General features: G+C 41.8%; 1 protein-coding gene and 1 pseudogene across 12 annotated transcripts in view; one reads left to right on the plus strand and one right to left on the minus strand.

Moving 5' to 3' along the window:
* The window catches only part of Fbxo15 (F-box protein 15), a 315106-nt gene that overhangs the window by 11490 nt on the left and 278537 nt on the right, over positions 1 to 25079 (plus strand). For 6 of the 12 annotated variants that reach the window (XR_005496060.2, XR_005496061.2, XR_005496062.2 and 3 more), the window contains exons 2-8: positions 1950 to 2060; positions 3010 to 3114; positions 5861 to 6103; positions 6859 to 7068; positions 12452 to 12578; positions 15508 to 15590; positions 16939 to 17081. Coding sequence is in view for 9 of the 12 variants with exons in the window: in XM_039096992.2 (XP_038952920.1) it covers positions 1950 to 2060; positions 3010 to 3114; positions 5861 to 6103; positions 6859 to 7068; positions 12452 to 12578; positions 15508 to 15590; positions 16939 to 17081 (1022 nt within the window). In the remaining 3 variants the exon portion in view is untranslated. The other 6 variants (XM_039096993.2, XM_063277485.1, XM_039096997.2 and 3 more) reach the window with 5 other exon arrangements.
* Pqbp1-ps1 (polyglutamine binding protein 1, pseudogene 1) lies at positions 9658 to 10481 on the minus strand (annotated as a pseudogene).

Genomic DNA, 25079 nt, shown 5'->3' on the forward strand with positions numbered 1-25079 from the left:
ATATAGTTTGTTGTGCTGTCTTGGCAGAAGGTAATAGGCTACATTGCTGCCCAGTCAGCCCAGGCCTTGGGTAACTGCCCTTCATGGCTTGTGCCTTCCAATAGTAGGGTGTGCTTGGAGTTGGGAGTTGGCACCTTTAATGGTCCATTTGGTATAGCTTTTGTGCAACAGCTTCCAGAGAGTTAATTAGCTTTCCATTGAAAATGTTAGGACAGCTCATTTTTGTTTCTAATTACATCCTTTTTTGATGTTAATCCAAATACATCTTGGGAACCAGGTTGATCCTGAGGGTGGTAAAACATTGGTGAATGAAAATTGGGTAATAAGTACTTTATATTGCGCCTTAAATTGCATGCAGGGTAAGGGGTGTGTTAGTAGTTGATGCATGTAAGTTGAACACTGCTCAAAGAAGTAGCTTCTAGTAAGTTTTCTTTGTTGATGAAACAAGCCAAGACAAATTAAAAACATAAAGTCAGTTTTATTTGGGAACAGCTCTCAGAGGTGGAGTGGGGTGGGTGGGGGGAGGGGGGTTCACTGGTCTCAGGAGATGAGGTCCGAAAATTGCAAGAGAGACAGAGAAAGGGGGAGGAGGAGGGGAAGAGGAGGAGAGGGAGGGGGAGGGGGAGGGAGGCAGTGAAAGACAGAGAGAGGGAGGGAGGGAGGGAGGGAGGGAGAGAGAGAGAGAGAGAGAGAGAGAGAGAGCGAGAGCGAGAGCGAGAGCGAGCGCGAGCGTGCTCTCAAGAGCAAGAGAGCACTTGTTGGGATGGTGGTGCATAAGCTGGTGCATCTGGCAGAGGTAGGTGATGATATTAACAATTGCTAAGTCCCTGAGAATAGGTTAGTAAATTTGCCTGTATATTAAAAGGGTTAGGGATAGGGGTCCCAGGTTTGGAGCTTTTGTGTTGTTTCAGATCTCCCACAGTCTGTGAGTGAGCCTCACTTGTTCTGAGGACTGACTCTAAACCAGAGTTGTTTTAGGAACTTTGAAAAAGTATGTCTACTTTATCAAGTCTAAACTGATAAAAACTGTCTAAAAAACTATTAATTATAAAATGCATTGTTTTATGTACTACTAAGAAGACAGCCAATTAAAATACAATTTATTAAGTATAAGATGCTAAAATGTGGGAAAACTTTGGATATAGGTACTTCTGTGCATAAAATAGTGTTAAAAGATTTAACTCACAGATGGAAAGTTATTAAAAATCTATGGTTTCTACCTTCATTAAAGTTTCTGTCAGAACTGGTCACTCAATATATCTATTTTAATTAGATTTAATTGTCAGCTTGACATAGCCTAGACCCACCTGAGAAGGGAATCTTATTTGGGTTTGCCCAGATTAGATTGGCATTAGGGCATCTCTGTAGATGACTGTGTTGAATGCTAGTTGACGTAAGAGTGCTCAGCCCACTGTGGGCAGCATCATTCAGTAGGAAGGTGCTCCTGGACTCTGGAAATCTAGCTAAACACGAGCCTGTGAGTGAACCAGTAAGCAGCATCGCTTGTGGACTCTGCTTCTCAAGCTTTTCTTAGGTTTCTGTTCTCTCTTGGATGGACTATAACCTGTAATGTACTGTTTTCTCCTCTAAATTGTTTTTGGTTGAGTATTAACACAGTGAGAGAGTGACACTAGAGCAGCATGCTTGTCATTTCCCTGTTTCCCTCACATACACTGTGGAATACCCTCTGACAAGTGACAGCCTTTATAATGAGAACAGCATTAGACTGTAACATGCAGACTTTAGCTATCACCCACTTGATTTGCATCTCCTTCTTTCCTTTCCTGTCCATTCTTTCCTCCTTTCCCCTTTTCTCTTTACTTTCAGAGATGAAGTTTTATGCTGAATAATCTTTATGGTTTATCGATCCATCAGAATTTCGGAGAAAGGAAGGATAATTCTCCTCGTTTGGTAATTATACAACTTGAGTTTCTCACTTGTACTTTCAGACAGGGTTCCGGGGTTAAGTTTGCTAGAGGCTCCTCTGTCATGACGCAGTGCGCCAGGCCAGGCCAGCACAGTGAGAAGCCTTCCTCCGTCTGTTTTATATCCCTGGACAGGTAAATACCCTGCCTCTCACGGGGTGGTGGGCTTTAGGCATTGGGTTTTTAGAGAAAATTATAGTGCAGCATATACAAAGTTGCTATTTTGAGCTTTCTAAGAATAGGATTGTGTAGGAAGAATGTACAACACAGAGAGTTTGACATGAGTCATGAGCTTGTCACCGTTCTCCTTATGAGACTAGTTTTACGAAACTAAACTTCTAAAGGTGACAAGTATGTTGGATTTTCATTTTACTAACTTGTTCTTACTAATTACTCACTTCTCAGTGGATAAAGAGTGGTGGAAAGCCAAAAGGAGGTCATGGCTCTTGTGAAAATAGATGAGTCTATGGGCTCTTACAGTTCAATAGTTTAGAACTCTTATGTCTCTGTGATATCTCCACTGAGACCTTTGGAACTAAAATCCATAGAATCTTTAAAAAAATTGTGAACTAATGTTAAGATGGCTATAGCAGTGTGTTGTAATACCATTTGTGGGACACACTGACATGATTAGCAACCTCTGGAGTCTTGTAACATTGGTGTTTTTTTTGTTTGTTTTTGTTTTGTTTTGTTTTTCATGAAGAGACATTTTGCCCCAGGATGCATTATTATGGTGAGAGTGTGTCCTCCTTCCTCCAATTCCTATATTTCAACAGAGGGTACCACGTGTTCATGATGGAGGAATTGAAGTTCTGCCTGTTTCTTCCTCGTGGGAAGATGTGATTGGCATGCTGAGAGAGTCAGTTCTCTATGCCATTTGCTTTCTTAATTGACCTATGCAGTGAGAACTATAATAGCCAGAAAATTACAATCAAGAAATTAATCAAGGATGAGAGAATAGTTTGCCTATTAAATGAGATGAATGTGTCTGTAGCCCTCTCTTTAGAACACATAGCCAGTTGTATTCTGGGTATTTGTAGATTCAGTATTGGTTAACTTGTTTAATTTTCTCCTCTTCTCTCAGAATGCCCTCTGAAATCTTACTGAATATATTTTCTTACTTGGATGTGGTATCCTTGCTGTGCGTTGGATGTGTGAACAGACGCTTTTATCATTTGACCAGTGACAAGTAAGGAGAATGCTGTGTCGTCTTTTATATGTGATACTAGAAATTGTCAAAATTAGTAGGTATTTTAGCCATTTTCTAAAAATTAGTAGAATTAATTTTAGTACTATTTGTAGACAAATTTGCATTTATGAGTATAAGATAAGGAATATTCTTTGCATGTATTAAAGATAAAGTCTATTACTATTGGGCTCTAGAATAAAACTCTGGTCTGTGATCAGAGGTTCTGGACTTGATAGACTCATCCATTCACAGAACCTGTCACCAACCAGGTCCTGGTGTCCTGGGCACATGGCCTATTCTCTGCCAGAAGAAGTGGTAAGGGGGCCTTGTTAAATTGACTTAGTTTTTCCTCTCAAATCTGTCAATTAAATAAATGTACTTGCTATGTGGGAAGAGTGAAAGTGGGGAGGAGAGAGACTCCGTATGTGGGTCTTCCCTTGGGAATCAGCAGGTCCTTCAGGTAGGCTCTGAGCTTCTATGGATGAAGAAAAGCCACTGCTTCTACTTTTCACTGTGAGCATGGCCTGAACCTAGGAGTTCATCTTGTGTAGAGAGATGTACCAAGGACAAACCTCAGCTTGAAAAGGGGTTCCTTTAAGGGTGAAGTCAAACTATAGGTCCAAGCTGGTGTTTTCTCTGTTCTGCTTTCTCTGGAAATCTCCAGACAGCTCTCTTTATGTTCTGCTGAAGACAGTTCTCCAAGCAGTTCACTATTCTAAAAAATTCTGGATAGCTCATCTCTTGCAGATCATAAGCCCACTCTTATTTTACATATTAATCCAGTCATTTACTGGATCATCAGGTTTCTGTTTGATTGATTATCCTATGAGTCAGTATCCCATGACCCCAGCCTCTTGATTCTTAGAGTTTAGAGATCTGTCTGCCTTTGTTAAGTACAGTCAGTAAGCTAGCTGGGTAGGACTCCACCCCCACCGTGGAGTTACCATTTTGGCCTTGCCTGGACCTTGAACTCAGGAATCTGCCTGCATTTGTATCTGCTTGTCTTTGTATCTTTCTGACAATTTACCCTCTGTTCCTTTATATCTGTGAAACTCCTTATACAATTCATATTGCACCCTTATATTTTTGTATAGTTGAGAAATCATGTACTTTCAACTCATGTTTTTAGAGCTCTTTTCCACAGCCTTAAGGGGTGTCCTGAAGATCCCAGCATTTACCATTTTTCTGAGACATTAGCCACAGCTTCACCTTCTGGACTCATGCTGTCTGAGATTATCAGGGAATCAGTAATGTTAACGGGGAGGGCATTCCTTGGAGGAATGTGATGCACATCATCATACAAATAAGCCGTACACCCACAGCAGCCATCAACACTCATGCAGGCCCACACCTTGCTGGCTCTGTTCCAGGGGCAGGAACCATATCCTGTTACACAGGGCCATGCAGAACATGGCAGAGGTGGAGGTCTTCTAATAGCTATAGCACATTTTGTGCCCATTTCTTGACTTTTTAGGGTTCTTTCTTACTCAGTATCAAACGATTATGCAAGTATTGATTTTATGCGAACCCACAGATTTCTAGGAAAGACATTAAGGTAAGGAGTGCAGTTCAGTTTGATTTGTAAGGTAAGGCATGGGAAATGACTGATAGGCTGAAGTGTAGGCAGGAAATATTCTCTATGGTGGTTCTCAGATACTAGTCAATGAAAGACTATCTCACAATCACATAGGAAAATATAAATCTTTGGATTCCTACTCTGCATTTGTGAAGATTATAATTCAATACTTTGAAGATTTGTACCTTAGAGCTCTAGAATCTGTATTTTTACAGTTTCTTCAGATCTTACTAATGAATAATCTAGTTTTGAAATGATTGAGTTAATGCATCTTCGATGCTCTGTGTTTGCTTTAAGTGAGGAACCCACAGTAAATCCTCTGACCTCACTGAGGCTGTCCTCCACCGTCCTCAGCATCCAAAGGGACTGTGTGCCTGCTCTGATTAGGAAGGGTAGTTTTTTTGTGTTTCAATTTAAAAAGGTGCTTGAAATTCTTATACCAGAGGGTATGCTTTATCTAAATCAACTAGTGGATATAATTTTTGGTAATTTTGGAATGAATGTAATTTTTGCTTCATTAAAATGTGCTTGTATTCATGTGTGTAGATGCATATTCAAATGCACCAGTCTAGGCTCAATTATGTCATCTATGTAATGGGGATTAAAAACTAGCCATCTCCTGTGTATATTGGGAGGGTTAAGTGAGCTAATGCCTGAATTCCTTAAATAGCAGTTGACAGGTGTGTGCTTAGGAAAACTCTTATTGTTTACTTATTGCTCTTATTGTTTACTGACTTATAGTATTTACCTTTCTGAAATTAGTATGTTTATTGTTAAAATTTAAAAGTAGGCAGCAAAATGAATGTATAATATGTCTACTATTATTTTGTCTTTGTGTATAGTGCTTTTATTTATGTACATACCCACAATAAATCAGATTCACACTATATAAACTTGTGATTTTTCTACAACTGAACTCCTACTTAGTTATCTTGCAGAAAGACAGTATTGGATGATCCTAAATTACATGGGATTCTTAATTTAAACCTGACTCTGGGAATAGGTTTTCCCTTTTTTAAAATGTGTTTTGGGGGTTGATTCATATATTATAAAATATATGAACACTTATACATTAATGGAATTGACCTATTTGAAAATTAGAAATTATTAATCTCTAATGTAATATATTGCTGCTACAGCCTCCAAACTGATTTGTTGTTTTTCTTCTAGTCTTATTTGGGTCAAAATCTACTCAACTGCATTTTCATCAAAAAGACGATATTGGAAGCTTACTTCCGTGGAGGAAACAGCCACATGTGTGAGCTTACTGTCAGTTGAGGATAAAGAAGTTGGATACTGGAAGAAAGAATATATCACAAGGCAGATCTCATCTTTGAAATCAGCACTTGCCCACATTATCATGCCTGTCAACCCTTACACAGGTCTTCCTGTGAAAACCAAAGAGGCCCTCAGGTACACAGGCTGCTCTTGAACACTCACTTAATGGCGCCTGGACAGAGCCACAAAATCTTCCAGTTTCTAAGCAGATGTTGTCATCTCAAGGTGTCTTATGTATACAGTGGATGCACAATGTTTTTAATCTCAGTTTTGCCAGTCTAAGGACTGAGACTAGGGCCTTCCATATTCTAGGGAAGTGGATACCATAAGCTGCTCTCCTCAACTACAAGAACAGTTTAGGTCAGAGGGAACTGTCTGTAATCGGTTTTTTTTTTTTTTTTTTTTTTTTTTTTTTTTTTTTTTTTTTTTTTTTGGTTCTTTTTTTCGGAGCTGGGGACCGAACCCCGGGCCTTGCACTTCCTAGGTAAGCGCTCTACCACTGAGCTAAATCCCCAGCCCCTGTAATCGTTTTTTTTATCATGTGTGTTTTGGAGTCTTCAAAATATACAGTATTTGGATATTGGCTTACATTTTCATAAACAGCAGAAACAGCTTCATGATCTTGAGTAAAGCCTGAGTGTGGAAGTGGCCTTCCATTGTCTGTGAACTGCTAGTCATAGAACATCATAGATACTCAGGGAGTGCTTCCTGGAAGGAAAAAAGGAAGGCTCAGAAAGTGTTGTGGGTAAAATGTCAGATTTATGCTTAGGATTTTGACTTTGGTCTCTAGAGGAGGTGATATTATGGAAATGATAGATGCAGTTGCTATTGTGTGTGCTGCTGAGCTCTTTCTTTGAAAGCATTTTCAGCTTTTTCTTTTCTTTCTCTAGAGTATTTGGCTTAGGTTGGGCAATTATCTTAAGAGAAAAAAATGGAAAAGAATACATCATGCGGCATGCTGATCATTCTGTAAATGATACATCTGTCACAGTTGTGTGGTATGACAAAAATTGGCCACATTTAGCCACATTGTCCACCCTGAATTTGTATGGTGTGACACCACTTTTTATGGACCAGTATTTAACCCCTGATCCAAACAGGTAAGTACTGATTCAGCAGCTCCCTGGAGGACTCCTGGAACCCGACTGTTAGTTGACATTCTATTGTAATTCAAAATACCACTAGTGTATTTTAATTTGATTGTATCTTAGAGACTGTCCTGTCATTCTGCACAGCTATGGAACAGAAGATACTGGGTGTGTCACACTTAGCTCTAAATTTAAATTTCTTGAATTGTAATAGTAGCAATAATACTCTACTTTGAAAGTTTGTTAGATAATTAGTGGATTTTCTACATTTTTACCTGTAACTATTTTAACCAATGATATAAAATTAGCAATTAAACACTAGTTATAGTTTAAATACTTCCTAAATAATACTATCAGTTATTTTGTGTGGTTTTTCTCTTGAGTTTGCTAGGTATATGCCCATATACACTTGATACACTAGATATATACCCGTATACACTTGATATACTAGGTATATACCAGTATACACTTGATACACTAGGCATATGCCCATATACACTTGATACACTAGATATATACCTGTATACACTTGATACACTAGGTATATACCCGTATACACTTGATACACTAGGTATATACCCGTATACACTCGATACACTAGGCATATACCCATATACACTTGATACACTAGGCATATGCCCGTATACACTTGATACACTAGGTATATACCCATATACACTTGATACACTAGGCATATGCCCGTATACACTTGATACACTAGGTATATACCCATATACATTTGATACACTAGGCATATACCCGTATACACTTGATACACTAGGTATATGCCCATATATACTTGATATACTAGGCATATGCCCATATACACTTGATACACTAGGCATATACCCGTATACACTTGATACACTAGGCATATGCCCGTATACACTTGATACACTAGGCATATACCCGTATACCCTTGAGACACTAGGTATATACCCATATACACTTGATATACTAGGCATATGCCCGTATACACTTGATACACTAGGTATATACCCATATACATTTGATACACTAGGCATATACCCGTATACACTTGATACACTAGGTATATGCCCATATATACTTGATATACTAGGCATATGCCCATATACACTTGATACACTAGGCATATACCCGTATACACTTGATACACTAGGCATATACCCGTATACACTTGATACACTAGGTATATGCCCATATACACTTGATACACTAGATATATACTCATATACACTTGATATACTAGGCATATGCCCGTATACACTTGAGACACTAGATATATACTCATATACACTTGAGACACTAGATATATACTCATATACACTTGAGACACTAGATATATACTCATATACACTTGATACACTAGGCATATACCCGTATACACTTGATACACTAGGCATATACCCATATACACTTGATACACTAGGCATATACCTGTATACACTTGATACACTAGGCATATACCTGTATACACTTGAGACACTAGGTATATACCCATATACACTTGATACACTAGGCATATGCCCGTATACACTTGATACAATAGGCATATACCTGTATACACTTGAGACACTAGGTATATACCCATATACACTTGATACACTAGGCATATACCCGTATACACTTGATACACTAGATATATACCCGTATACACTTGATACACTAGATATATACCCGTATACACTTGATACACTAGATATATACTCATATACACTTGATACACTAGGCATATACCCGTATACACTTAATACACTAGGTATATGCCCATATACACTTGTCTCTGTGCCTCTGTTTTCATGTCAGTGAAGCTGTGTGACTTGGATGACTGTAGGGCGAAGAACAGAATTAGTTGTAGAACAGTTGTATAATAAAAACTCATCCTATGCTTAGATGGCTTTGCCCTAAGTCCACACACACTAAAAGGCTCACCTCTGCCTTTCTCAGCAAACTTCACATTCATCAATGATCATTGTCTAATAAAGGTAGACTGCATATAGCAGGTATAGATCCCTGTGTCCCATGTTGGCTAACAATTTTTATATCAAGTGTTGCAGTGTATGGACTTGTCTGCCTTCTCCGTAATTGTGCTGCTGCCTGTCCCCCCACTTCCCTGTCTTGGTGTCTTTGATTTTGCAGCAGCTGCTTCTGCGTTGATCTTACCGTTCTTGCTCACTGTCGTTCCTGTAAGTCTCTCTCATCTCTGTCTCTGAAGAGACAATGCTATTTCATGGTTTCCCTAGAGTGGGCCTGCCATTGGCTCCTCTGTGGTGCCCGCTCAGAGGCTGATATATACCCATATACACTTGATACACTATGACATTCAGACTCTCAGTGCTGTGCCTATGCTTGCTGTGATCTGGAAATATTATCAGTGAAAAAACATGGATTGTTTTCCCCAACTAGATTACTAAGTGTATTTTGATAACAGTTACTTTTTTTTTTATGGTTACCAAAAAAAAGCTTTTATTAAACAACACTGTTAAGGACTTTTTGTTTATAAAACAACACCAAGGGGGCTGGGAGTGTAGCTTACTGGTGGACTAATTATTCAGCATGTATGAAGCCCTGGATCCTACTCCAGAGCCACAAGGAATCAACACAGAAATGCAAACTGCCAAAGCTACAGGGAACACAAATTCAGTCCTGCTGTTTGCTGCGGGAGGCTTCTGCATTGGCGCGGAGCACAGCCCCAGGGGAAGGGTATGGGTGCTGCTGGAAGAGAGGCCCAGCCGCTGTCCTGTCAGCCCCAGTCTTGGCCTCATTCCTCTTGGGTAGTCCTGTTGACCATGTGCCCCGGGGTGCATCTGAGTATGAACTGGGGTCCACGGGGTCTAATTCTTCATCTTTCCGGCTCATCGCTTTCTTATTCTTGGGGTGAGGAGCCAGTTCCTTTCTGCAATGGTGGAGCCGGTCCTTGCCATTTTCCCGGTCTGCCTTGTCAAATGCCCGTTCTCGTTCCCTATCCCGATCTCTCTCTCTGTATACTTTGTCATAGTTCTGCTCTTGTTCTCAGTCAGACTTCTCGTGGTTTCAGTCTGCCTTCTCATGGCTCCTATCTGGCTTCTTGTGACTACAATCTGACTTCTCATGTTCTGTCCACCTTTTCAAGATTTCGCTCCGACTTGTCCTCAGCATCTACATTACTGTTCCTGAGTTTCTTGGCAGATTTGCTAACCACAAAGTTAGGATCATGTGGTGAGAGCCAGGACACGAGGTCTGTTTCCACATTCCAATAGTAAGGGAGTCCACAAGCAGGGTCAAGCACCGTGTACCAGCTCGGTGGCAGACCCTCTCTCCGCGTAGCCTCATAGTCAACAGGATCATCATCATAATCCTCAGCAATAAACTCTTCCTCTGGCTCTGGCCCCAGATGTCTGAGGATGCTCCTCTGCCAAGTGGGTCTGCAGCGCAACAGGGAGAGGCATAGTGGGTTGCTGACTGAACCTAGAAACAACACCGAAGGGCTCTTGTTTTAAAGCACAATATGCTCCTCAACTCTCCCCAGCTACAATTCAACAGTTACTTTTTTAATGACATTTTTATTTGGATGAATCTGAAATTTGTATATGAAATGATGACCTCCAAGGTTTTCTACTATAGTGGGTAAGTAGTATACAGGATGAAATAACGTTTGGAGTAGGAATCCACAAAATGCACTCTTTTGATAGAATGGTATTTTATTTGGTGTATCATGACTATTGTGTATAGGTACAGTTACAGTTAACATTAATTAAACGATCTTGAAAGACTATTGGTTAAAGATGTATTATGTTCAACCATAGAGCTCACTTAAAAAAGTACATGTATCCCCAGAAATTGTCACAGGAATACTAGATACAACATAGTAAGGGATGTTGGAATTCACTGAGGGAACTTGGTACAGTGTAACTTATTTCCATTTAAGCTTTGTAGAGCAGCCTTTGACCAGCAGTGGTAAGAAGACTGAAAGTATGTTTCAGGAACCCCTCCCTGCAGTCTGCGAGCCAGGGCTTTTATCCTGATGAAGGACCCTCACCTGCATCTTTGTCATGGCCAGGAGAAGCTCTTAGTGTTTAGTGACCTTACTTAAGCCTATATTTGTTTCTTCTATAGAAGCTCATGGTGCTGTTTGCAAATAACTTTCCCTGTAACTTAAGACTTTCTACATGGACTCTCAGCTGCATTTCTTGTTAGTGTTGTGTTCTTAGTTGGTGTACTCTGTGCTCTCCATGTTTGTGAGAATGATTATTTTAGCCTCCGGCTATGGCTGTGACTGGTAAAGCTAAGGTGAGTGAAGACTCAGTTTGTCCCCAGAGCCTGTTTAATATTTCCATAGCCAACCTAAGAGCATTTTGCAGCTTTGGTACATCGAGGATGAAGGGAGTAGGTTTTTCTGCCATGCCCACCTAGCTGTCTCTTTCTCCATTACATAGTGACAGTGCACCAGCTACTGAGCATCTCTTAGATGTGCTGTGCTCTCATGGCATTTTCCTGTTACATTTTTTAGCCTTCCCTCTGAGTGGGTGTCCTTATATGTTGGGGCCCAGTCTGGGATGGTTGTCAAGTCATTGTCATTTGGAGCTAAGGTTTTTTGTTGGCTTTTCTTGAGTTTATAGTGGTGACATTGGTCCTGTGTTCATCTTCATCCAGGCATACTCTGTTGGCACTGAGCCTGTTTTTAGTTAATATGTCACAAATCTTCTCACCAACTGGCTTGCCACCTCATCACTGTCGTTCCTTATGAATGTGGAGCTGAGGATCTGTCACATGAAAGCTGCAGTGCCATAGGTAGCCCCACTGTGCGTTACTCAGGACCTGCAGACTTATCACCCATCGTCTTGAGTAAACTCTGGATAGTGTCCCAGCATCTGAGGGACTTGGGCACTGCTCTGGGTCTGCAGATTGACCACTGAGATCTCACCTCCTTTCTCCTTTCCTGAACCACCTCAGCCTGTTCACTGCATGGGTTGTCTGCCATGCATTGTACTTCTAGATAACATGCTCTCCCTCTCATAGCTTCAGTCAAGTCTTTCTGGAGCGCAGGGAAGGTGTCTCCTATGTTTCCAAGTATTTACTCTTGGGCACTAAGACTGCTGTGTGGCTCTTGCATGAAAACACTCATGATTTTGACCTAGATTTATTTTCTAATATTTCAGTTTTCACTGTCTCTCAGTTTACTTTACAAAAACTTTGGAAAGAAAGATACATTTGCTCTCAGAGGAAGAGCAAAAGGGAGGGGAAGAAAAACATTGTAGGGTATGTGCTTGCCCTCTTATTTGTACAAGGCTCCATAATTATGTTAACCTGATTTGAACATTTTAGTGTATATAAATTGCTCTTCAAAAGCATTTTTAGTTACACTAATGTGACATGACAGCAAGACATTGGAAAGTTCACATCTTTCTCTTCTCTCTTGGCATGGTGTTCAAAGTCCACGATGGCTGTCTTTAATTGGAAAGTATGACCTGAGTAATTTAAGTGAGTCTACTATGATGGGCTGCGACGGACTTATTCGGATATTCTGCCTAAATCCTGGCCTCCTAGTGGGGCTGTGGCAGGTAAGATAGAGTTCATGCATGAACTGTCATTTCCCCTTAACAGTCCCACGTTTGCACACTGCATATCAGACAGAATGTAGACTCCTGGGCCAGTTCAGTAGCTGTGTCTTGGTCTGTGTTACTTTTGGGTCTACTGAGTTGCTGTGTTTTCTGCTGATGTGGATGGCAGGTACCTCCTTCTACTTCCCATTTCTACACCGTGTCCTTCTTTAGTCAGGGCACTTTGTCACTTCCCCTCCCAGTCAGTCCAAGAGCCACTGTTCCTTTCAAATTTTCCTCTGCCCGAGTTTCTAATAGTACATGCCCAGTGTGGTGGAGGTCTCTAACAATCTTTCTGACTTGTGTGTGTGTGACATGGGACATACTCTGCCCTTCAGGCTACATGTCTAAGAAGTTACCCTTTCTGTCTGTGTGTTTCTGTTTCACTAGGCCAGGCTGAGTTTTGGTCCTTCTGGGGTTCTTTTTTCTTTTTTTCAAATTTTTAATTAAAATGGAATTCTATCACTTGCCACTCATCCTACTGCCCTCACAGCTCCGCCCTCCAGGCCCTTTCTTGCTTTCCTGCCACTCTCAACTTGATGCCTCCTTCTATTATTATCCGTGTGTATATACAGACATGTAAATACAGCCTACTGAGTTCACTTTTTTTGTTTACATGTCTATAGTTTAGGGCTCACTATTAGATAAGCAGTTAGGGGGCTCAATCCTGGGAAAGGTATAATTCTCTGTCTCTCAGCACTCATTGGTTGCCTGTAGTTCTTTTTCTTTGTGTGCTGGGACAATTTCCCACTTCTGTGTTAGTGTTTCTGTTGGTGGTGTTAGTGTTCAGTCTTGTTCATGCAGCCATTTCTGAGACTGTTTGACAGCAGTCTTACTGGGGTTCTGAGTTAGACTCTTTCTGTCTCCTCTTCTGCAGAGTTCCCTGAGCTGTAGACACAGGAGGCGTCCTGGAGATGTATCCATTAGGGCCGAGCCCCAAGTCCCTGTTGATTTCCCTGATTGTGTTCAGGTCCAGATCTCTGTCTCCATTTGTTGTAAAGAGAGGATTCTTTGATGGGGGGCAGTAGCTATGCTTATTTGTGGTTTAAGGATAAGATTTAGAATATAGTAAGGAATTACACTGTTTTAGCAAAGTGGTAGTAGTAGATTCTTTTCTGATGCCCAAGACTTCACTAGCCCTAGGAAGTTGCTAGGTTCCTGGTACTAGGCGTGGTTCCCCTCCTGTTGAGTCTGCCTTAAGTTCAATTAGACAGCTGCTGGTTGCTACCCCGTATGTGAGTGAGCATCAGGTGCTTGTACCTTTACAGATCTCTTACTGTGCTGGCCACTGTTGTGATTTATAGGTGTTGCAGCTGGATCAGACTATTAGCGTCTCTCCCTTGGGAGCTTGCATAGTATGTTCTGGTACCACAGAAGCTAAAACACAGGAAAGAGGCTTTCAGGTCAGATCCAGTAGGAATCATCTGAGTCCATCTGAGTTGTGTCCTAGGTGTGCAGTGTCTTCAGCGAGAGGGATTTACTTTCACTCTTTGAGAGGCAGCCACAGGCAACAGCCATAGTCTCTATTGTTTGGGGAGTCACTTAGGCTACCCTGACCAGTCATTCAAAAGAAGGTTGGTGGACAGCAGGGTAGTGTGGTGGACCTCTGTATCCTTGTGGCTTTGGTCTTGGCTCTTTTATGAGTGCATTTTGCAGGTTGGTTGAGAGTAGCAGTGTGTTCCTGTGTACTTCACAGAATCACAGTTTCCATTTTCTGCGCGTCATCCTCTTGTCCTTTGCAGCAGCTGACTGTTAGTCTTTGCTTTCCACATATGCTCTGTGTGTGTCCCTTGAGGGCAAGCAGCACTCTCCTCTGCCTTTTATGACTCAGGTTCACCTTCGTTGCTCTTTACAGCTGTGAGGACTGTCTGGTTGGCTTGGTGAGGGGCCTCTTCAGGCTTACCATTCAGGGGTAGCTATAGCTGTTAGCATCAGTTCCCTGCAATCACATGTTTGCCGTTTAACCTGGTAGGCAAATGAAGAAACAAGTCTAGTCATTCCCACTGCATCCGCCAAACCATGCAGTGATTTGCCAAGGAAACATTGTTCTAATTTGATCTCTGTTGCTCTGATAAAATCAGGATCAAATACATCTTAGGAGAGGAAAGAATTTATTTTATCTCACCTTTCCATGACTGAGGGGAGTCAGGGCTGGAAGCCAGGTCACCTGCTAGGTGGCAGGCACTGTGGAGGAGGGCTGCTTGCTACTCTCTAGCCTCTGCTCAGGTAGCTAGCATAGACTGTCCAGAACCTCAAGTCAAGGAGTGCTAGACATGCCTGCGTCCAATCCAGAGAATGCCCCTCAGACAGGCTCACAGGCCACTCAGATCCAGGCAGTCCCTCAGTTGGGACTCTCCTGGATAATTGTGGGATGTATCAAGTTAATACCTGAAGCTAACTAGGGGAAACATTATCTTGTATTTGTAAAATTTACCAGACATCTGTAGGGTCTTACCAATATTGTTCATATCTTTGAAAAGAAATTGAAATAGCATGAATTCATCTCTCCTACTACTGTTCTACCTCTCTCCCTCCATCCCTTCCTCCCTCTGTCTCTCAAACACACACGTCAATCACACAAGCTACATATGTGTGCATAAGTATATATGCATATTCATGTAAATAATATGGCAATCATTGTGTATAATAGAGCATTTTGCTATTTCACAAGTGCTAGGACATTCTTTTGGAACTGCATGCTTTGCATACTGAGTGATATTCTTATGTATATAGGACTTATATACATAAAGTCTTATGAGAACACTTTATTAGCAGCAACAATATCTACTAACAGTAGCTTCAAGATGATAAGCTGTGATTTTCATGATGAACTAGTAAAAAATTAAAATACTCCTATTAAAAATTATGTTCTTTTAAATTAACTTTTCAGAAGGAGGACAATCTAGCTTTTGTCATGGCAAATCTTCATTTCCATCACCTTGTGGAGAGGAGCACATTGGGATCAGCCACTCTGTATGTATCTGTATGTGGGTAAACTTTATTTTTGTGTGGTTGGGGGAGAGGGTTAGAAATCAGTTCCATATTAATATTCTCACAATAGCTATAAAAGTATTTTATAGCTAGTAGGCACCAACAGATACAATCCTTAGCCATTGCTAACATAATTGCATTATTTATGAATATGTATGTGCTTGATTTAGTCTAGTTTAAGGATTTGATTCCTGGTAGAGTATTATTTATAGAGGCAGGGGTGATTGTTCTGTTAGTGTGGTGCCATTCTCCCTTAAGTTCTCATACTTCATGTGAAGTTTTGAACTTAGAAAATATGCAGACGTTTGACCCCTTGGTTGACTGTTTCTGTGAGTGTCTTATAATAAATTAGCATGTTTTTAGGCTGGAAACAATTTTTTTCTGTCTCCCTACAGCTTTTCACTTTCTTCTTGGTCCCTGCCTTAGTCACTTTTGTTAATATCTGAAAAGGTCCTGGATGTTTTTAAGTATGTTGCCTTCCATGGTGAGGCTTTTCTTACTGAGGCAATTAGTTGGGTTTGTTTATTTGTTTATTTTTTTATTTTTTACTTGTTCACCTTACATCCTGATCACTGCCTCCTCCCAATCATACAATCCTTTTCCCCAGCTCCCCTCCCTTTCTTCTCTGAGGGGGTGGGGGCCCCATGAGTATCCCCCTACCCTAGCACATCAAGTCTCAATGAGGCTAGGTGCTTCCTCTTCCACTGAGGCCTTCAAGGCAGCCCATCTAGAAGAACATATTCCACACACAAGGAACAGCTTTTGGGATAGTCCCCCATTCAAGTTGTTTGAGACCCACATGAAGACCAAGCTGCACGTCGTCTACATTTGTGCTCGGGGAGGCCCAGGTCCAGCCCATGTATGCTCTTTGGTGGTTCAGTCCCTGGGAGTCCCCAAGGGTTCAGGTTAGTTGACTCTGTTGGTCTTCCTGTGGAGTTTCTACTCCTCTGGGGCCCCTCAGTCCTTTAGCTGGAGTTTTTGTCTGAGTCCCTGGCCTGTAGATCTGTGTTGATGCAACTCCTGATGGGCGCCTCCCTCTTGGGCTACTGAAAACACTGAAGGCAGAGAGTTCTTTGTAGAACTAGTGTCCCAGGGTCAATCTCAAAGTCACTGTGGTGGTCTTATGCCCGTGGAACTCTGTATATGTGCCAGCTTTTGTAGAAGTTGGTGAGGACAGCAGTTCTTTTGAGTTCATGGTATGAAGATTATTTGAATGTCATTTGTGGGAGGTAGTGTTTTGAATAGATGATAAATTTTAGTAGTTTTTTCCTAGCCAAATATTTTATCTGTGATTTTGACAAATTTGTGTCTGTTTTGTTTTGCCTTTCAGTCCTTATATGCTTCCTCCCCACAGTCCACTTGTGGATGACAGCCCAGAGTATGGACTGCAAGGCTATCAGATGCACATTGACATGCATGGTGTTGGGATTTTCTACCTATGTAGTACCTTTCGCAATCTCTTCTCCAGGAGAGGTAAACCTAGGTCAACTTGTTCCTTTCTGAAGTTAGTGGGTTGTAGAGAAGAGAAAATTATCCTCCCAGGTGGTCAGTTTATAATCTGTCATTTCTGCTGTGTTCGCTGGCCCTTCTCTTTGCATAGGACTTGTGAAGTACTATAGCCAGTCAGTCTCTTTCACTCACTCTCTAGCCTCTAGAGGGAGGCTTGGCTCATCTTTTCTCATGATATTTCCTGACTGTTTTTCTTATTTCCAAATCTTCCCTTTTTCCGCCCAGGAATTTGGTAAATGTGGTCACAGGGTGAATGTCATAGCTGTACAGAGTGAGACTAAAAGAAAATAGTTTTTCTCATATTCGCACTGCCTAAGCATTTGCTGTTTGCCACATTTCCAAAACTAAGCAAAGGACTGGGGAAACTCAAGCTCAAAGTGCATGCCATTCTGATCTACCCTCTGGTTTTCTTTTGGGAGTGTTTTATGAATTCTTTTTTTTTTTATTAACTTGAGTATTTCTTATATACATTTTGAGTGTTATTCCCTTTCCCGGTTTCCGGGCAAACATCCCCCTCCCCCCTCCCCTTCCTTTTTTGCATTTGTCTCCTTTTTTTTTTTTTTTTTTTTTTTTTTCCTCTGGAGCTGGGGACCGAACCCAGGGCCTTGCGCTTGCTAGGCAAGCGCTCTACCACTGAGCTAAATCCCCAACCCCCCCCTCCCCTTCCTTATGGGTGTTCCCCTCCCCACCCTCCCCCCATTGCCATCCTCCCCCCAACAGTCTAGTTCACTGGGGGTTCAGTCTTAGCAGGACCCAGGGCTTCCCCTTCCACTGGTGCTCTTACTAGGATATTCATTGCTACCTATGAGGTCAGAGTCCAGGGTCAGTCCACATATAGTCTTTAGGTAGTGGCTTAGTCCCTGGAAGCTCTGGTTGCTTAGCATTGTTGTACATATGGGGTCTTGAGCCCCTTCAAGCTCTTCCAGTTCTTTCTCTGATTCCTTCAATGGGGGTCCTATTCTCAGTTCAGTGGTTTGCTGCTGGCATTCACCTCTGTGTTTGCTGTATTCTGGCTGTGTCTCTCAGGAGCGATCTACATCCGGCTCCTGTCGGTCTGCACTTCTTTGCTTCATCCATCTTGTCTAATTGGGTGGCTGTATATGTATGGGCCACATGTGGGGCAGGCTCTGAATGGGTGTTCCTTCAGTCTCTGTTTTAATCTTTGTCTCTCTCTTCCCTGCCAAGGGTATTCTTGTTCCCCTTTTAAAGAAGGAGTGAAGCATTCACATTTTGATCATCCGTCTTGAGTTTCATTTGTGTTTTATGAATTCTTAAATCAAAGTCTAGGGCAGGTCTGCTTGGGTTCATGTTTCACAATGTTGGTAAGTATATTTTATAAGGAAAATGTACTTCACTTTGCAACATATTATAAAACGTGCTATGTCAGGCTGTCCTGTCAGTAATGCTGGATTTTATCACTTGGCTAGGAGGGTCATTATACTTCCTCTCTGTGAAGGCATGCTTTTTCAAACATCATTGCCATAATCCTCTTCCACTACTGATCCTTGTTCAAAGCAGATTTTTTAGTCTGAGTGTAGAAAGTAAGAAAACTGACCAACACGGGTGGCTGTTGTGAATGTTGTTTTTTCTTTGGTTTGGCAGGAAGTTTGTCATTGGTTTGTAGGAAGGTCATTGATTTTTTGTGTGTGTGTATGTGTGTGTTAATTTTGCTGTCTGCTGCTTTGCTAAAAGTTTATCAGCTCTAAGCCTTCTTTGGTAGAGTCTTTGGGTCTCTTAACATGATCATCTGCAAAGGAGATACAGTAACTACCCTCTTCCCTTTTTTTTTTATTTGAATCTCTTTTATTTTCTTCTCTTATTGCTATGTCTAATACTTTGAGTACTATATTCAGTTGGAGCAGAGAGAGTTGGCCCCCTTGTCTTCTCCTTGGCATGGTAGTGGTTAGATGCTGGTTTTATATAGCCTTTATTGTGTTGATGTGTGCTATGTCCATTTATAGTTCACTTATCATGAAAGGCTGTTCTGGTTTTACATTTACTGGGATGATCATAATCATGTGATGTCTATTTTTGAGTCCAATTTTATAATCTCCTAGGTGGGAACCTGCTGTGAGTGTCTGCTCCGGATGGCTGTTTTCAGGGCACCGACACAGGCAGCCCCTGCGTGTTCTGTTCCAGAGCAGCTGCTCACGTTGCAGAGTCGGACAATCCCCCCTTTTACGGGGCCTCAGTTGATACTTGTGTACTTCGGTATTTACCTTTTTCCTGTCACATGAGGCTGTGCAGTTAAAAATCTCAGCATTGGAATCCAGGTATACACCTCCCCACTCTAATCCACATTGGGTACAAACGTCTTTGTCTTTGGTGCTGATAGTGTTGGCAGAGGACTTAGAGTCTTGTGTCCAGGTGCTTCCTGTCCCTTCCTAGCCAGTCATTCTCTGTCCACTGCCAGCACTCAGCCTATCCAGAACCTGGCTCTGGTGATGAGTGATTGAGACTGGTACCTTGTGAGGGTTGCGTGGTCCCTAGAGTTCTCCTTCCATTTGAACCTCGTGACCAATACTGTGGCCTGTAGGATCCAATCAGCCTTTCCTGTTCAATCGCAGTTCTGCCACTGTCTCTTCTCTGGCATCATCCTTGTCTGTCTTCTGCTGTGCTCTGCCTTCCTCATCCTGTTCTAGCAGTTTGAGCTTCCATGGCCTGCTCCTCATACCTGCAGTATTACTATGACAGGTCTCTGCATAGCGACTCTCAGGCTTCTTAGCTCCTTGCCAGCTGTGCAGTGGGACTAACTGGATTCCATGTCTGGATCTTTTTTTTTTTGGAGCTGGGGCCTTGTGCTTGCTAGGCAAGCGCTCTACCACTGAGCTAAATCCCCAACCCCTGGATTCGATGTCTGGAATCTAGGCTCCCTACGCTGTATTATTCAGTTTTACTAGTTAAGACTGTTAAAAGCTCTCCTTGAGGCTGTATTTTTTTCATTTTGTGCCTGACTATCTCCTAGAATGTCAGTCTGAGCATTGAGTGTGATTTAAGATCCCCTTCCTTCATTTGTGCTGCCCTTATCTTCTTTTTTCTTTTATTGAATTTTTTAAATTACATTTCAAATGTTGTTCCCTTTCCCAATTTCCCTTCCATAAGCTCCCTCCCCACCCCCCCCACTACCCCCTACATTCTCCTGCACTAGGGGTTCAACCTTGGCAGGACCAAGGGCTTTTCTTCCCATTGGTGCCCGACAAGGTCATCCTCTGCTACATATGCAGCTGGAGCCATGGGTCTGTCCATGTATAGTCTTTGGGTAGTGGTTTAGTCCCTGGCAGCTCTGGTTGATTGGCATTGTTGTTCTTATGTGTTGCAAACCCCTTCAGCTCTTTTAATCCTTTCTCTAATTCCTCCAATGGGGGTCCTGTTATCAGTTCAATGGTTTGCTGCTAGCATTCACCTCTTTGACATGCTTTAGCTTTGTCTCTCAGGAGACATCTATATCTGGTTCCTGTCAGCATGCACTTCTTAGTTTCATCAATCTTATCTAGTTTTGGTGGCTGTATATATATGGGCCACATGTGGGGCAGGCTTTGAATGGTGATTCCTTCAATCTCTGCTCCAAACTTTGTATTCATATCACCTCCTATGAGTATTTTTGTTCCTCCTTTTAAGAAGGAGTGAAGCATCTGTACTTTGGTTGTCTTTCTTCTTGAGCTTCATGAGGTCTGTGGATTGTATCTTGGGTAATTCAAGCTTTTGGGCTAATATCCACTTATCAGTGAGTGCATCATCTCAGAGAGAACAAACACCTGGCTACATAACCATTGCTGTAGGTTTGTATTTTAATAGTACACAGTTTAGGGTTCTGTCTGCCTGCTGCCTGTCTCTGTGTGCATGTGTGCTCACCCACGCGTGAGTGAGCGAGTGAGCGAGAGGTGGGGAGAGGGAATGAGAGAGGGAGGGAATGAGAGAGAGAAAGAGAGGTGAGGGAGAGGAGGGGGAGGGAGAGGAGTTTGTCATAACTGTCTTTTCAAGGTTATTGGTTTCCTAGGTATGGTCAAAGTACAATCTATTGTACTGATAAGCTACAGTAACATTCAGTCTAGCTCCATATAGGGCAAATAAGCCCTGTCAGTAATAATTTGGTTACTATAACATGCGGGAGATGAAGTTAATGAAGGGAAATGTGGAATTAGATAGCTTGCTAGATTGTGTGCTGTGTGTTGCATATGCATTCTCCCCATTTGTAAGACTTTAGTTTATACAAAAGAGGACTTTCCTATATAGATTCAGTGCATTTCCTCTCTCCACAGGATTCTGCCAAGAGTCAGCAGAGGGAGCCGTTGCCATCAGAGTGTATAGCAGTTTTATAAGTACCAATGGATTGTCCTTTATAGTTTTTGAGAAACTCTCTTGGTACCATGTGGTATATTTAGTAGATTTCAGCTATGTCATTGAAGTTTAGGATGACAGAACTTTATCCCTATTAAAAAAAAACCAAACACTTTGTCCCTACCAAAGATGAAATGTTTTATCATCATGCCCTAGAATTTAGGTTGCTCTATGCTGCATTTGTCCTCAGTGAGACATGAGAAACCTGGCCTGACACTGATGAGACAACCCCGATCCAACAGCATGGAGCCAAAGGTCAAGGGCAACCGGTCAGGTCTTGCATTAAGAAATAGTGTCAGATTCAAGGGTGAGTCAGGCACAGATAGACAAGAGCCTTGTACTTAGTTTGCTGGGCCAAGTGCTTATCCGCACTGCATGCTGAGAGGATGGTGTTAGGAGTTCTTAGCTCTCTGAGTAGAGGACTTACCTCTTTTTACTGGGGGTGGGGTGGGAACAGGCAGTTTGTACATGCTCAGTATCTAGATTACTGCAGCAAGGGGAGGATGGAGTTAACTAGGACATAATCCAAATGCCCCGAGCGTGGTCATTTCATATGGCCATGGCATTCTCTCTTTGAGTGAGGGTCATGTGTATATGCTAATTTAACTGCAAATCAACTGCAACTCTTGACTTAGAAATCTCAGTGGGAGTTAAAACTTTCAGAACAGAGTCTGAAATACCTTTGGAGGGGTTAGGATGTTGCTCAGTGGTAGAGTGCTTGCCTAGGATAAGGCCATAGGCTCTATTTTCAACAGCACAGTGGAAAGTTAGGGGGGTAGGTAGGTAAGTGTATAGATGAGGAAGTCCATTTGGGAAAATGCATAGATGGACGGGTGCAAAACTTGGGTTTGTAAACTTAATGATGAGCTACTAGAATCTTTTCTATACATGATATTGGGTCAGGCTTTGGATAATAACAAGATAATTATCAAGGAGCCAAGACAAAATTTAGGAAATAGACTGTTGCCATGACATTTGAGGCCCTTGTGTCACCCTTGTTACTGCTATCTGCTTTTCCTTCTAGAGGCAGCCACCATTTCTGTATTAACTTTTCCTTTATCTTTTTTTTTAATTAAACTTCTCTGTATTGTGAGTTGATGACACCCAGTGATACGGGTCTGCTTAGCGTACACTAGACACTGTACTCCTGTCACTAAGGAAGTGTGGTGTCCCAGAAGAGACAGAAGAAACCCAGGGGAGTGGGACAAAATACCACTCTTCATCACAATTCCAAATAGTCCAATTATGAAACCATTTAGTTACATCTGATAAACTTTTTTTTTTTATTAACTTGAGTATTTCTTATATACATTTCGAGTGTTATTCCCTTTCCCGGTATCTGGGCAAACATCCCCCTCCCCCCTCCCCTTCCTTATGGGTGTTCCCCTCCCAACCCTCCCCCCATTGCCGCCTTCCCCCCACCAGTCTAGTTCACTTGGGGTTCAGTCTTAGCAGGACCCAGGGCTTCCCCTTCCACTGGTGCTCATACTAGGATATTCATTGCTACCTATGAGGTCAGAGTCCAGGGTCAGTCCATGTATAGTCTTTAGGTAGTGGCTTAGTCCCTGGAAGCTCTGGTTGCTTGGCATTGTTGTACATATGGGGCCTCGAGCCCCTTCAAGCTCTTCCAGTACTTTCTCTGATTCCTTCAACGGGGGTCCTATTCTCAGTTCAGTGGTTTGCTGCTGGCATTCGCCTCTGTGTTTGCTGTATTCTGGCTGTGTCTCTCAGGAGCGATCTACATCCGGCTCCTGTCGGTCTGCACTTCTTTGCTTCATCCATCTTGTCTAATTGGATGGCTGTATATGTATGGGCCACATGTGGGGCAGGCTCTGAATGGGTGTTCCTTCAGTCTCTGTTTTAATCTTTGCCTCTCTCTTCCCTGCCAAGGGTATTCTTGTTCCCCTTTTAAAGAAGGAGTGAAGCATTCACATTTTGATCATCCGTCTTGAGTTTCATTTGTTCTAGGCATCTAGGGTAGTTCAAGCATTTGGGCTAATAGCCACTTATCAATGAGTGCATACCATGTATGTCTTTCTGTGATTGGGTTAGCTCACTCAGGATGATATTTTCCAGTTCAAACCATTTACCTACGAATTTCATAAAGTCATTGTTTTTGATAGCTGAGTAATATTCCATTGTGTAGATGTACCACATTTTCTGTATCCATTCCTCTGTTGAAGGGCATCGGGGTTCTTTCCAGCTTCTGGCTATTATAAATAAGGCTGCAATGAACATAGTGGAGCACATGTCTTTTTTATATGTTGGGGCATCTTTTGGGTATATGCCCAAGAGAGGTATAGCTGGATCCTCAGGCAGTTCAATGTCCAATTTTCTGAGGATCCTCCAGACTGATTTCCAGAATGGTTTTACCAGTCTGCAATCCCACCAACAATGGAGGAGTGTTCCTCTTTCTCCACATCCTCGCCAGCATCTGTTGTCCCCTGAGTTTTTGATCTTAGCCATTCTCACTGGTGTGAGGTGAAATCTCAGGGTTGTTTTGATTTGCATTTCCCTTATGACTAAAGATGTTGAACATTTCTTTAGGTGTTTCTCAGCCATTCAGCATTCCTCAGCTGTGAATTCTTTGTTTAGCTCTGAACCCCATTTTTTAATAGGGTTATTTGTCTCCCTGCGGTCTAACTTCTTGAGTGCTTTGTATATTTTGGATATAAGGCCTCTATCTGTTGTAGGATTGGTAAAGATCTTTTCCCAATCTGTTGGTTGCCGTTTTGTCCTAACCACAGTGTCCTTTGCCTTACAGAAGCTTTGCAGTTTTATGAGATCCCATTTGTCGATTCTTGATCCTAAAGCGTAAGCCATTGGTGTTTTGTTTAGGATATTTTTTCCAGTGCCCATGTGTTCCAGATGCTTCCCTAGTTTTTCTTCTATTAGTTTGAGTGTGTCTGGTTTGATGTGGAGGTCCTTGATCCACTTGGACTTAAGCTTTGTACAGGGTGATAAGCATGGATCGATCTGCATTCTTCTACATGTTGACCTCCAGTTGAACCAGCACCATTTGCTGAAAATGCTATCTTTTTTCCATTGGATGGTTTTGGCTCCTTTGTCAAAAATCAAGTGACCATAGGTGTGTGGGTTCATTTCTGGGTCTTCAATTCTATTCAATTGGTCTATCTGTCTGTCTCTGTACCAATACCATGAGTTTTTATCAATATTGCTCTGTAATGCTGCTTCAGTTCAGGGATAGTGATTCCCCCTGAAGTCCTTTTATCGTTGAGGATAGCTTTAGCTATCCTGGGTTTTTTGTTATTCCAGATGAATTTGCAAATTGTTGTGTCTAACTCTTTGAAGAATTGGATTGGTATTTTGATGGGGATTGCATTGAATCTGTAGATCGCTTTTGGTAAAATGGCCATTTTTACTATATTAATCCTGCCAATCCATGAGCATGGGAGATCTTTCCATCTTCTGAGGTCTTCTTCAATTTCCTTCTTCAGTGTCTTGAAGTTCTTATTGTACAGATCTTTTACTTGCTTTGTTAAAGTCACACCGAGGTACTTTATATTATTTGGGTCTATTATGAAGGGTGTCATTTCCCTAATTTCTTTCTCGGCTTGTTTCTCTTTTGTGTAGAGGAAGGCAACTGATTTATTTGAGTTAATT

The sequence above is a fragment of the Rattus norvegicus genome, chromosome 18 (assembly GCF_036323735.1).
Source record: "Rattus norvegicus strain BN/NHsdMcwi chromosome 18, GRCr8, whole genome shotgun sequence".
Lineage (NCBI taxonomy): Eukaryota > Metazoa > Chordata > Mammalia > Rodentia > Muridae > Rattus > Rattus norvegicus.